Below are 12,665 nucleotides of genomic sequence, written 5' to 3' on the forward strand. Positions count from 1 at the left end.
AAATCTAGCGGAGAAGAAGGATGAAATAGCAGACAGACATTGAGGGATTCTGTTTAGTAGGGAGGTGATATCTGGTCCAGAGATGTAGATCTGTGTGTCATCAGCATAGAGATGATACTGAAAGCCATGAGACTATATGAGCTGTCCGAGGCCGAAGGTGTAAACGGAGACGAGCAGGGGCCCTAGGACTGAACCTTGTGGGACTCCGATGGATAGGGGGCGCGGTGAGGAGGTGGTGTGCGAATGGGAGACGCTGAATGTCCGGTCTGCTAGGTATGACGCAATCCAAGATAGGGCCAAGCCTGTGATACCAAGAGATGAGAGGGTCTGTAGTAATAGGGAATGGTCCACTGTGTCAAAGGCAGAGGACAGGTCCAGGAGGAGGAGGACAGAGTAGTGTCGCTTGGCCTTGGCGGCTAGTAGGTCATTGGTGACCTTAGTTAGGGCAGTTTCAGTGGAGTTGTGTGGCCGGAAGCCGGATTGCAAGTGGTCAAGGAGGGAGCAAGAGGAGAGGTGGGAGGATAGTTCAAGATGGACGTGTTGTTCCAGTAGTTTTGAGGCATAGGGGAGAAGTGATATAGGGCGATAGCTAGATACAGAGGATGGGTCAAGAGAGGGCTTTTTGAGGATAGGTGTGATTGAGGCATGTTTAAAGCTTGAGGGGAAAACACCAGTTGTTAGTGAAAGGTTGAAGAGATGGGTTAGGGTTGGGATGAAGACTGTGGTGAGGTTTGGGATGAAGTGGGATGGGATCGGGTCAAGTGCACAGGTAGTGAGATGTGATCTTGAGAGTAGAGTCGATCTTCTGTAATGGTGGAGAAGTTGGTTTTGGGGGAGGAGGGAAGGGCAGGTAGGAGGAAGGGCACTGGGGGTTGTTGACCAAAACTGTCTCTGATGTTATCAATCTTCTCCTTGAAAAATGAGGCAAAGTCTTCAGCTGAGATGAGTGGAGAGGGAGGAGGTGCTGGGGGGCGGAGGAGAGAATTGAAGGTGTTGAATAACTGTTTAGGGTTGTGAGACAGGGAGGATATGAGAGATGAGAAGTAGGTAATATTGGGGTCTAATTACATTTACAAGGATTGAGTTCTGAATTTAATTTAAGGATCTGGTGTCAGGTCTGATATTTATATAGGGCTTGGTCTTGGGTTAAATATATATATGATCTTTATATAGGCATCTGATCTGGGGTCTGAAATATAGATAGGAGTATGGTATGGAAGCTGATAGTTATATTCGGGTCTGATATGCATATTGGGGTATGATCTGGGGTCTTATATTTAGAGGTGTGGTCGTGGGTCTGATATTCATATAGGGGTCTGGTCTGATATTTATATAAGGTTGTGATGTCAGGGTCTGATATTTATATAGGGGTTATTTATATAGGGTCTAGTCTGGAGTTTGATAGTCACATTGGGGTAGGGGTCTGGTGTTGGGTCTTATTTATATAAGAGTTTGGTCTGGGGTCTGATATTCATATATGGGTCTGGACTGAGTTCCAATATTTATAAAGTGGTTATTTATAAAGGAGTCTGGTCTGGAGTCTTATATTCATAGAGGGGCATGGTCTGGGGTCTTTCATTTAGGGGTCTGATCTTAGGATTGATATTCATACAGGAGTGTGGTCTATATACCCCCGTATTTATATAGAAGTCTGGTCTAGGATCTGATCTTTGTATAGGGATTATTTATATATGGGTTTGGTCTGAGGTCTGACATTCATATAGGGGTCTGATATTTATATGGGAGTCTAGTCTTATGTCTGATATTTACATAGTGGTCTGGTCTGGGGTCTTATATTTATTTCGGGGTCTGGTCTGGGGTCTGACATTAATATAGCGGTCTGGTCTGGGGTCTTATATTTATATAGGGGTGTGGTCTGGGGTTTGACATTAATATAGCGGTCTGGTCTGGGGTCTTATATTTATAGAGAGGTCTGGGCTGGGGTCTGACATTAATATAGCGGTCTGGGGTCTTATATTTATATAGGGGTCTGGTCAGGGGTCTAACATTAATATAACGGTCTGTTCTGGAGTTTGATATTTATATAGGAGTCTCACATTCATATAGGGGTGTGGGGTCTTATATTTATGTAGGGGGTCTTATATTTATATAGGGATCTGATTTATATATACAGTAGAAGTGTGGTCTGTCACCTGACATTCATAGAGAGGTCTGGTCTGTGGTCTTATATTTTATATAGGGGTCTGGGGTCTTTTATTAATATGGTGGACTGTTCCGGGGTCTTATATTTATATAGGAGTCTCACATTCATATAGGGGTCTGGTCTGGGGTCTTATATTTATATAGGAGTCACACATTCATATAGGGGTCTGGTCTGGGGTCTTATATTTATATAGGAGTCTCACATTCATATAGGGGTCTGGTCTGGGGTCTTATATTTGTATAGGAGTCTCACATTCATATAGGGGTCTGGTCTGGGGTCTTATATTTGTATAGGAGTCTCACATTCATATAGGGGTCTGGTCTGGGGTCTTATATTTGTATAGGAGTCTCACATTCATATAGGGGTCTGGTCTAGGGTCTTATATTTTATATAAGGGTCTGGTCTGGGGTCTTATATTTATACAGGGGTCTCACATTCATATAGGGGTTTGATCTGGGGTCTTATATTTATATAGGAGTCTCACATTCATATAGGGGTCTGGTCTGGGGTCTTATATTTATATAGGAGTCTCACATTCATATAGGGGTCTGGTCTGGGGTCTTATATTTGTATAGGAGTCTCACATTCATATAGGGGTCTGGTCTAGGGTCTTATATTTTATATAAGGGTCTGGTCTGGGGTCTTATATTTATACAGGGGTCTCACATTCATATAGGGGTTTGATCTGGGGTCTTATATTTATATAGGAGTCTCACATTCATATAGGGGTCTGGTCTGGGGTCTTATATTTATATAGGAGTCTCACATTCATATAGGGGTCTGGTCTGGGGTCTTATATTTATATAGGAGTCTCACATTCATATAGGGGTCTGGTCTAGGGTCTTATATTTTATATAAGGGTCTGGTCTGGGGTCTTATATTTATATAGGAGTCACACATTCATATAGGGGTCTGGTCTGGGGTCTTATATTTGTATAGGAGTCTCACATTCATATAGGGGTCTGGTCTGGGGTCTTATATTTGTATAGGAGTCTCACATTCATATAGGGGTCTGGTCTGGGGTCTTATATTTGTATAGGAGTCTCACATTCATATAGGGGTCTGGTCTAGGGTCTTATATTTTATATAAGGGTCTGGTCTGGGGTCTTATATTTATACAGGGGTCTCACATTCATATAGGGGTTTGATCTGGGGTCTTATATTTATGCAGGGGTCAGATATTTATAGAGAAGTCTGGCCTGACATTGATATAGAAGTCCGACATTCATGTAAGGGTCCCGACTGGGGTCTTATATTTATTTAGGCATATTGTCTGGTGTTTGAAATGCATTAATCTGAACAAATTTACAAAATCTGTTTTAAGGTCCGAAATGAACCAGTTTTTTAGATATCTTCATCCGAATTACTAGACAGGGTACATAAATAAAGGGAGAAGATTAGTCAGAAATGTCTAAAAAAGAAAATAGCTTTGTTGCTCATAGCAACCAGTCACTGCAAAGCTTTCATTTTACCACAGCAGGTTTATAAATGAAAGCTGAGCTCTGATTGGTTGCTATGGGCAACAAGGACAGTATTTCCTTTAGACAGATTAATCAGGCCAAGTGAGCTCATTAGCTTTATTTAAAAACAAACAAACAACAGTCCCCTCAGTAGGATATAATGAGCTTTTTATATTTTGGAAAATCTAATTTGGTCTTGTCATGCAGTCTCAATTAACAAGTCCGCAAAACAGATAAAGTTCCACATTGGTCTAATACCGGGAGATATGGCTGCAGAAGGGCTTGTTTGTAGTCTGTAACCATGGAGACACTTAGGCTTGCATTAGAGCTGTATACATAATTTTTTTATATTTTTAATCAAGAAAAGAGATGAGGAAAGTACGGTTCAGGCAGATTCGCTCGAAACAGCCGGCAGATTTGATTTGGTCCATATCATATCGGAGCCAAAAACATGTATACGAGGCTTAATAAATGGAGGACCGGGAAGGGGTGACGAAAAAAGAAAACATAATATTCAGTGCTCTCCAGTCACTGCAGCTCCCCGCCTGATCCCCTGCTCGCCTTTGATCGGTCTTCAGGCGCGACGTATGCCAATGATGACAATGTTGTGCGCCGCGTCCCATACAAACGCATGAGGTCTGGTCTGCTCTGAGAGATCCAGATCAAGGACGGATCCAAAGTGAGCAGGGAGCTGCGGCAGATGGACGTGTTAGTGGCAAGCCAAGGACAGACCAGTATAATCTTTTATTTTTAGCGCCCTTGAATCCAACAAAATGGCGGCCCATCCCGTTTTGGGCAAATCAAATCATCAAAAATTGGGATTCTGGGGAAAATGTTAACAAATTCCATTAATTACTGATTGATTCATCTTCTCTAATCAAAACTATTTGCAAATTAAATCACTGAAGGGAATGGAGCTACAGTGAGGGATCACACACAACCTGTGGACTATGGTGACGCTGGAAGAAAGCAGCCATGTTTTCTGGTAATCCTGGACCAAAACTTTAAAAGTTTTAAAAACCTGACTATAATGACACCGTGATTTGCCAAAACTTTATGATTAAGGGTCACGAGAATGAAGACTGACAAAGTTCCATAGACAGAGGCCTTGAACTGCGACACTCATAGCCACCTGCTAAGACCCTTCATTTAGAGAATCATGAGGGTCCCGTCAGCCGGACCCCCACGACCAATAAATTATGCCTTATCCTATCCACATACCATCACTTATTATCATAGGAATTGCCCTTCGAGGCGACATGGAAAATCTAAACACAGGATTATGAGCGATGCCCCCGTGCTATTAGTTTAGGAAAACTTGTTGTCAACTTTTCTCAGCTTGTTGACTATTATATAACCTTCGAAACTACTAACACTACGTCTCACGGTCAATATATCCCCACCTTTAGACTAGAATGTGACTTTCAGAAAAACATTTCTATATCACTAGTGACTTAATAGTAGGTCAAACAGTATAGAAGCCATTAAAGGAAAGCTGCAGTTCTTTTTTTTTTGCTTTAGTGCTGTAGTTCTTCGATTGCATTGACACTTGCACCCCAGTAAAAATGATAATATATATATATTTTTTTTAAATCTGACATACCAGTAGTGAGAAATCTGGTGTCTAAACTATATGCAAATCAGTCTGGAAGTGAATTGTGGGCGTGTCAATGCATTTGGACTGCTTCTTCCAAGGTCACTGACACGCCTCCTCGCACTCCCAGCTTCATTTGCATGTGGCTTTTACTCTCGATTTCTCACTACCGGAACATCGGTTCTCTACCAAAAAGGTATCATTTTTATTGGGGGAGAAGCACCTAAACAGACATTTTACTACTTCCGTATGTAAAAACATGCTGACAGCTTCCCTTTAAGACAAAACAGATTTTTAGTAACTTTTCAGGACCTACTTCCATACAGTAAGTGAATAAGATCAAAAATGTGCTAAAATTCCTGGAGACATCTACGGTTAACCATGCTCTTACAAACTTTTAGCATAATAATAGTGAACATGGCTTTACAAAGTCCCAGTCATATGCAGCAAAACACAAGAAAAACAGTGCTGATTTCAGAGCATTCGGTCTAATGTCCAATGATTTCTGCCCCAGATTTCATCTTTTCCAGTAAATTTGCAAAACCTTCTCCAGTCACTTGTATGAGAGCATTAGGCCTCATTCGCACTTGGGTATAAATCGGACGAGTGCGATGCGAGAAAAGATCACAGTGCAGAATGCTGAGATTGACTGCGTAGATCGGACAGGGCTCCCCAATGCAAGTCTACGGGTGTGAGAAAAAAAAAATCATATGGCACACGGACCATGCGTATGCCGCCCCATTTTTATCTACACATCTCAAAGAAACCACAAAGTTTCATCAGCAAAGTACAGTAAATTCACAGCCAGAAGAACCCTGAAAATGGAGAGATAGATAGATAGATAGATAGATAGATAGATAGATAGATAGATAGATACATAGATGTCCTCTAGATCTATAATAAACTTGTACCCTTTAGTTCCTTTCATGTGGCACTAAAAGCAGTTGTCTGGTTTAACCTATTAAATAAATAATTTAAAAAAAAATGATGTGGGATCCGTCTATTTTTAATAACCAGCAAAGGTAAAGCAGACAGCTTTGGGCTTATATTATCAGGCTGGGAAGGTCCCTAGTTATTGAGCCCTTATCAGCCTAAAAATACAAGCCCACTGCCCGGCTCTTCCCGATTGCCCTGGTGCAGTGGCAATCGGGGTAATGGTAGTTGGAGTTGATGACAGCTGTGATTTTTCAAAAATTACAACTGCCATTGAGCCCTGGTGTTAGTAATCTGACACCCCTATTACTAAACCAGAGACTCGTCCTACTTTTCAGGACGAACTTTGGAGCTATTTTTTACGCAGATGTGAGCAAGGCCTCACTAGAATTTTTGGAAGTGCCATACACATGGAAAGAGCCATGCGTGGATGGCAACCTCTCCATATCTTGCTGTGCACAATGAAGTCCCCTTTTTTGAGTACCAGCGATGGACGCGCATATGGCATATCCAGAGGAAATTAAAAGAAAGTGGGGTATGGAAGCACCCCTTTAAAAAATGAAGGGAACACTGAAACAATACAATGTAACTCCAAATCAATCACATTTCTGTGAAATCCACCTGTCCACTTATGGAGCAACGCCGATTGTGAATCAATTTCTCCCGCTGTTGTGCAAATGGAACAGACAACAGGTAGAATATGATAGGCAATTAGCAAAACAACCCCTATAAAGGAGTGATTCTGCAGGGGGTGACCACAGGCCATTACTCTGTTCTCATCCTTTTTGGCTGTTGTTTTGGCCATCTTTGCATTTTGTCATTATTCTCACTCACCCCTAGAGGTATTGTGCAGTAGCATGAGGCAGTATCTACAACCCACAGAAGTTGCTCAGGTAGTGCAGCTCATCCAGGATGGCACATCAATGCGAGCTGTGGCAAGAAGGGTAGCATTGTCTGTCAACACAGTGCGCAGAGCATGGAACAGACACCAGGTGACAGACCAGTACACCAGGAGATGTAGAGGGGGACATAGAAGGGCAACAACCCAGCAGCAGGACCACCAACTCATCCTTTGTGCAAGGAGGAACAGGAGGAGAAAGTCCCAGAGCACTGCAAAATGACCTCCAGCAGGCTACTAACATCCATGTGTCTGCTCAAACTGTCAGACACAGACTTCATGAGGGTGGCATGTGGGTCCAACGACCACAAGTGGGTGTTGTGCTTACAGCCCCAAACACCATTCTCACTGAACACATGTGACAGATGTGACAGAGTCTGGAGACGCCACGGAGAATGTTCTGCTGCCTGCAACATCCACCAGCATGACCGTTTTGGCAGTAGGTCAGTAATGGTGTGGGGAGGCATTTCTTTGGAGGGCCACACAACCCTCCATGTGCTAGCCGAGATACCCTGACTGCCATTAGGTACAAAGATGAGATCCTCAGACCCATTGTGAGACCATATGAAGGTGCACTTGGCCCTGGGTTCCTTCTGATGCATGACAATGCTAGGCATCATGTGGTTGAAGTGTGTCAGCAGTTCCTGCATGATGAAGGCATTGATGCTATGGACTGACCTGCCTGTTCCCCAGACCTGAATCCAGCCGAGCACATCTGGAACATCATGTCTCGTTCCAGCCATGAACGTCACCTTGCACCGCTGACTGTCCAGGAGTTGACTTATGCTTTAATCCAGGTCTGGGAAAGCATACCTCAGGAGAACGCCCACATATTGTAGGGAGGTCGTTCAGGCACATGGAGGCGACATACACTGCTGAGCATCATTTCCTTGACTTGAGGCATTTCCATTGAAGTTGGATCAGCCTGTAATTTGATTTTCCACTTTGATTTTAAGTATCATTCCAAATCCAGACCTCCATGGGATATTCATTTTGATTTACATTTTTATGTTTTATTGTACTCAACACATTCCACTGTGCAATGAATAAAGATTTGCAGCTGGAACACTTCTTTTAGTGATGCCTAGGATGTGGGATTTTAGTGCTTTATTTTTTTGAACAGTGATTATATAGATATATATATATATGTTCTTTCAATCAATTTGTGCAACAGCTTCAACTATTGATTCCAGCAACTAAACCAGAACAACTAAAAAAAAGTGAAACTGGAGGTCTACGCCTATGTGCACTCATCACAAAGGTCACACAAAGGATAGAATGGCACAACAAAGGTTAGCAACATATTCTAGATATAGAATCTCTATTGTTTGTGGGTAACTAGCAGAGGCTACAGCCCTATGGGTAATGCAGGATGAAACGCTCCTGTCAAGTATAGAGGTGGCAGAACTGAGTCAATGGTCAGCAGATCAAGGAATTTGCGGATTGGACCCTACTCTATTTACTAAACATCAAAGGGATAAAATCTGCAAATTAATCATTATGATGCAGCTTTGAAATCCCTACTAAGATTTCATTCTCTTGCAGAATTTTTTTCGGCAAAGTGTAACTGGGATTAAGAAAGACCCATTTACTTGCATTGTACTGTAAATGGCTACAGTTTTTTAGTGCGGAATCCGTACCGCAAATCCGCAACAAATCCACGACATATGAACTTGGCCTAAAGGCTTTAATAAATGTGTCCAGGGGCAGGAGTCATGGTGCTGAGTGCCAGTGGTGGATGCCAACAAGCCACATTAGCTTGCCCATGATATTTGGTTGCATGGCTAGGGCAGAAATCAGAACCTTTGCTCCAAGTGATACAGCTGCAAATGTGCATAAAGCTAATCAAAAAGCAAAAAAAAAAAACAAACAACAAACATTTAATGAGTGTTTTCCATAATCAAACCCCGCAAACGGATTCCATAACCATCCCTTACCTAATAATCAAAGTAACGATCGTTCCCTGTAGTGTTTACCTACATGAAGAGTAATCATATGATCGTGTTCTGTATCTAACCGCCAAATTACGGTAATTAAAAACGAGAGGTGTTTAAATAGGTAAACGAAGGTCAATATTGGCCAACGCTGGGAAAAAGTAACTTATGTTCAAATGCGCGGAAAGAAAAAGTGCAAGTCTCCTTTAAACAACTGAACCATTTGATAAGTACGAAAGTGACGGCTACCTCTGCCATCCAAGAGGTTTCGCAGCAGGCGAGGTTCATTAGATATACTGCAGCCATTAATTTGCAAACTCCCTCACCCCCCCCAAACAAAGAAATACATTCTGCATACAGCCCCTTATTGTATGGCGGGGGCAAGCACTGAGCAGCACTCATTATCACTACACACAGCAGAACATTCTATGATGGAGCGGTCATTTATATTCAGTCCCACTGACTCCAAAATACAATTCAGCCCACAGCAGAAAACTTATACTGCAAAGTCCTCCAGAACAGTCCGGACTCCACCATGCTTTACTGCCCCATGCCTAATATGGAATACATGACACATGGGAAGCATACAGCTATTCTGATACAACAATATACAATGTTGCCAAACATAGAACTCATGATGCGGTGTTGCAAAACTCTATTATGATCCAGAGCTGCATGGAAGAAGCTGACCCCACAGCCCAGCACAGTCCCAGCAGATGTCACTGACCTGTAGTTTAGAGGCTGGCTCTTCAGCTCGTAATATGTCTTGGGCTCTTCTTGAAAGTCTTCTCCAACCTCAAAGTCAGGTACAATCCCTGATTCCGCCTGCATGTCTCCAGCTGTCAGCAGAGCAGAGCGCAGATCAGCAGAGTGCAGGCTGCTCCTTCTCTCCCTGTGTAGTGACAGCCCCGATCTGCCCTGTCCCTGCCTGCACTGTGCTGCCTGCTCTGCTGTCACTGACAGCTCCTGGATTCTGGGCTCCCGGATATGGCCTCTGCCACCTAGCGGCCGCCTTTATGTATACGGTGGGAGAATGTCAGTCCCCTGAACTCTCCATAAACTCTGGGTATGTGTAGGACTGTTTATCTAGCTAATGGCTTCCCCCTTTTCCCCTCATTGTTTCTTTTCTCTTCTCTTATTTTCCTTCCCTTCTTTCTTTTCTCTTTCCATCTTCCTTTTCTCTTTCCTTCTTTCCTTCTTGCTTTTCTCTTTCTTTCTCTCTCCCTTTCTCCATTTCTACTTTTCTATCTCTCTTTCTCTTTCTTTCTCTCTTTTCTCTTTCCTTCTTTTCTCTTTCCTTCTTTTCTCTTTCCTTCTTCCTTTTATCTTCCTTTCTCTTTCCCTTTCTCCATTTCTACCTTTCTATCTCTCTTTCTTTCTCTTTCTTTCTCTCTTTTCTCTTTCCTTCTTCCTTTTCTCTTTCTTTCTCTCTTTTCTCTTTCCTTCTTTTCTCTTTCCTTCTTTTCTCTTTCCTTCTTTTCTCTTTCCTTCTTCCTTTTATCTTCCTTTCTCTCTTTTCTCTTTCCTTCTTTTCTCTTTCCTTCTTTTCTCTTTCCTTCTTTTCTCTTTCCTTCTTCCTTTTATCTTCCTTTCTCTTTCCCTTTCTCCATTTCTACCTTTCTATCTCTCTTTCTTTCTCTTTCTTTCTCTCTTTTCTCTTTCCTTCTTTTCTCTTTCCTTCTTCCTTTTCTCTTTCCTTCTTTTCTCTTTCCTTCTTCCTTTTCTCTTTCCTTCTTTTCTCTTTCCTTCTTCCTTTTCTCTTTCTTTCTCTCTCCCTTTCTCCATTTCTACCTTTCTTTCTATCTCTCTCTCTTTCTCTTTCCTTCTTACATCTTATATCAATTTCATGTTATCTATCTTTAATAAATCGCTTTCTCAATTTATATCCATGTTAGGCTAGTTTCACACTAGCGTTTATGAGCGCAGCGACGGCCTGCGCACGGCCGCCGCTAAGCCCCGCCCCTGCCGCGCCTCCGCCGGTAGCTCCGCCCACCGGCGCATGACGCTGCATGCGCCCTGCGTCCCCTATCTTTATCACTGGGGGCGCAGTATGCGTTTGGCGGCGCATGCGTCCTTTTGACGGTGCGCCGACCTGCGCCAAACGCAACCTGCTGCAGTTTGGTTGCGTCGGCGCACCGTCAAAAAGGCGCATGCGCCGCCAAACGCATACTGCGCACGGCCTGCGCCCCCAGTGATAAAGATAGGGGACAAAGGGCGCATGCAGCGTCATGCGTCGGTGGGCGGAGCTACCGGCGGCGCGGCAGGGGGCGGGGCTTAGCGGCGGCCGTGCGCAGGCCGTCGCTGCGCTCATAAACGCTAGTGTGAAACTAGCCTTACATCTATTTATCAATTCTACCTATTCCCTATCTGCTATTATTTATTCCAAGTAATACATATTTATTAGCGATGAGCGAACGTGCAGGGATAAGGTGTTATCTGAGTATGCTTGGGTGCTAACCGAGTGTCTTCGGCGCGCTCGAATAATATGTCCGAGTCCCCGCAGCTGTATGTCTCGTGACTGTTCAACAGTGGCAATACATGCAAGGATTGTCTAACAAACAGACAACCCCTGGATGTGTTGTGCCTGTCAAACTATCGTGAGACATGCAGCCATGGGGACTCAAGCATATTTTCCGAGCACGCCGAAGACACTCGGTTAGCACCCAAGCATGCTCAGATAACACCTTATCCCGGCACGTTTGCTCATCGCTAATAATCATTAATATTTATTTATCTATCACTTATCAAGAATCTTTATTAAATCTAATTATTCTGTCTTTATATATTATAATCTCACCCTAAAATCTACCTATTCAACGAACACAATATTTTTATTATGCTAATATCTATTTATTACTCTATCCTCCATGTATTCTTTATCTATTTCACATCTATATACAGCGGCATGTAAAAGTTTGGGCACCCCTGATCAAATTTAATGTTATTGTGAATAGTTAAGTAAGTTGAAGAAGAAATGATCTCTGAAAGGGCTAATGTGTATATATATATACAGTATATACATATACACACACACACCTAAAAAAAAAATAAAGGGAACACAAAGTTGGATCAGCCTGTAATTTGTTCCCTCTATTTTTTTGAGCTTTGAGCAGCATATATATATATTATGAATTTCCATTTTAAAAAAGGAATATGGGCTCATGCAAAAGTTTGGGCACCCTTGGGAGATTTGTTATCTAGCATGTAAGGGTTGTGGCCTGTTCACCATCATCATTAGGAAAGGCCAAACTTTTACATACCACTCTGTCTATGGGTCTTATCTGTGTGTACAGATGTACCGTGAATACCTTTGTAATAATATTATTTTCTGGGAATAAGGACTATTTCCTATTACTGAACTAAATTATAAATAAGGCAGATCTCTTTATATTCAATCTATAGACAGTAGGCAGCGTTGTTTCCTTTGAGGCTGCCGACCACCTCTACGGGCTCCTCTCTACCACGGAGGGAATGAATTTTAGGCAACAATCATATAGGTGCTTAAAAGAGAGGACTCTAGGTTTACATAGGAAAAACATGGACAACAGAGTTTGCAAACCATGACATAGGTCATTCAATCCATAGGTAGAGGTTATGTGATGTGTATGGAGCCATGTACAGCCGAGCTCCAGTGTGTCTCCTAAAGGTTCGCTCTCCAAATTAGGCAGTAAAATCATAGTCT

At 42.6% G+C, this 12,665-nt stretch overlaps 1 protein-coding gene across 5 annotated transcripts in view; it reads right to left on the minus strand.

The window, feature by feature from the left end:
* Nucleotides 1–9,954, minus strand: part of MITF (melanocyte inducing transcription factor) — a 374,744-nt gene extending 364,790 nt beyond the window's left edge. For all 5 annotated transcript variants that reach the window (XM_073569726.1, XM_073569725.1, XM_073569723.1 and 2 more), the window contains exon 1: nucleotides 9,711–9,954. In XM_073569726.1, coding sequence (XP_073425827.1) covers nucleotides 9,711–9,814 — 104 coding nt within the window. In that variant the 5' untranslated portion in view covers nucleotides 9,815–9,954. The remainder of the gene's footprint in view (nucleotides 1–9,710) is intronic.
* Between the last annotated feature and the right edge of the window lie 2,711 nt (nucleotides 9,955–12,665).

Source organism: Dendrobates tinctorius, unplaced genomic scaffold, assembly GCF_039654945.1.
Source record: "Dendrobates tinctorius isolate UK_male_01 unplaced genomic scaffold, ASM3965494v1 ptg000027l, whole genome shotgun sequence".
Classification (NCBI taxonomy): Eukaryota; Metazoa; Chordata; class Amphibia; order Anura; family Dendrobatidae; genus Dendrobates; species Dendrobates tinctorius.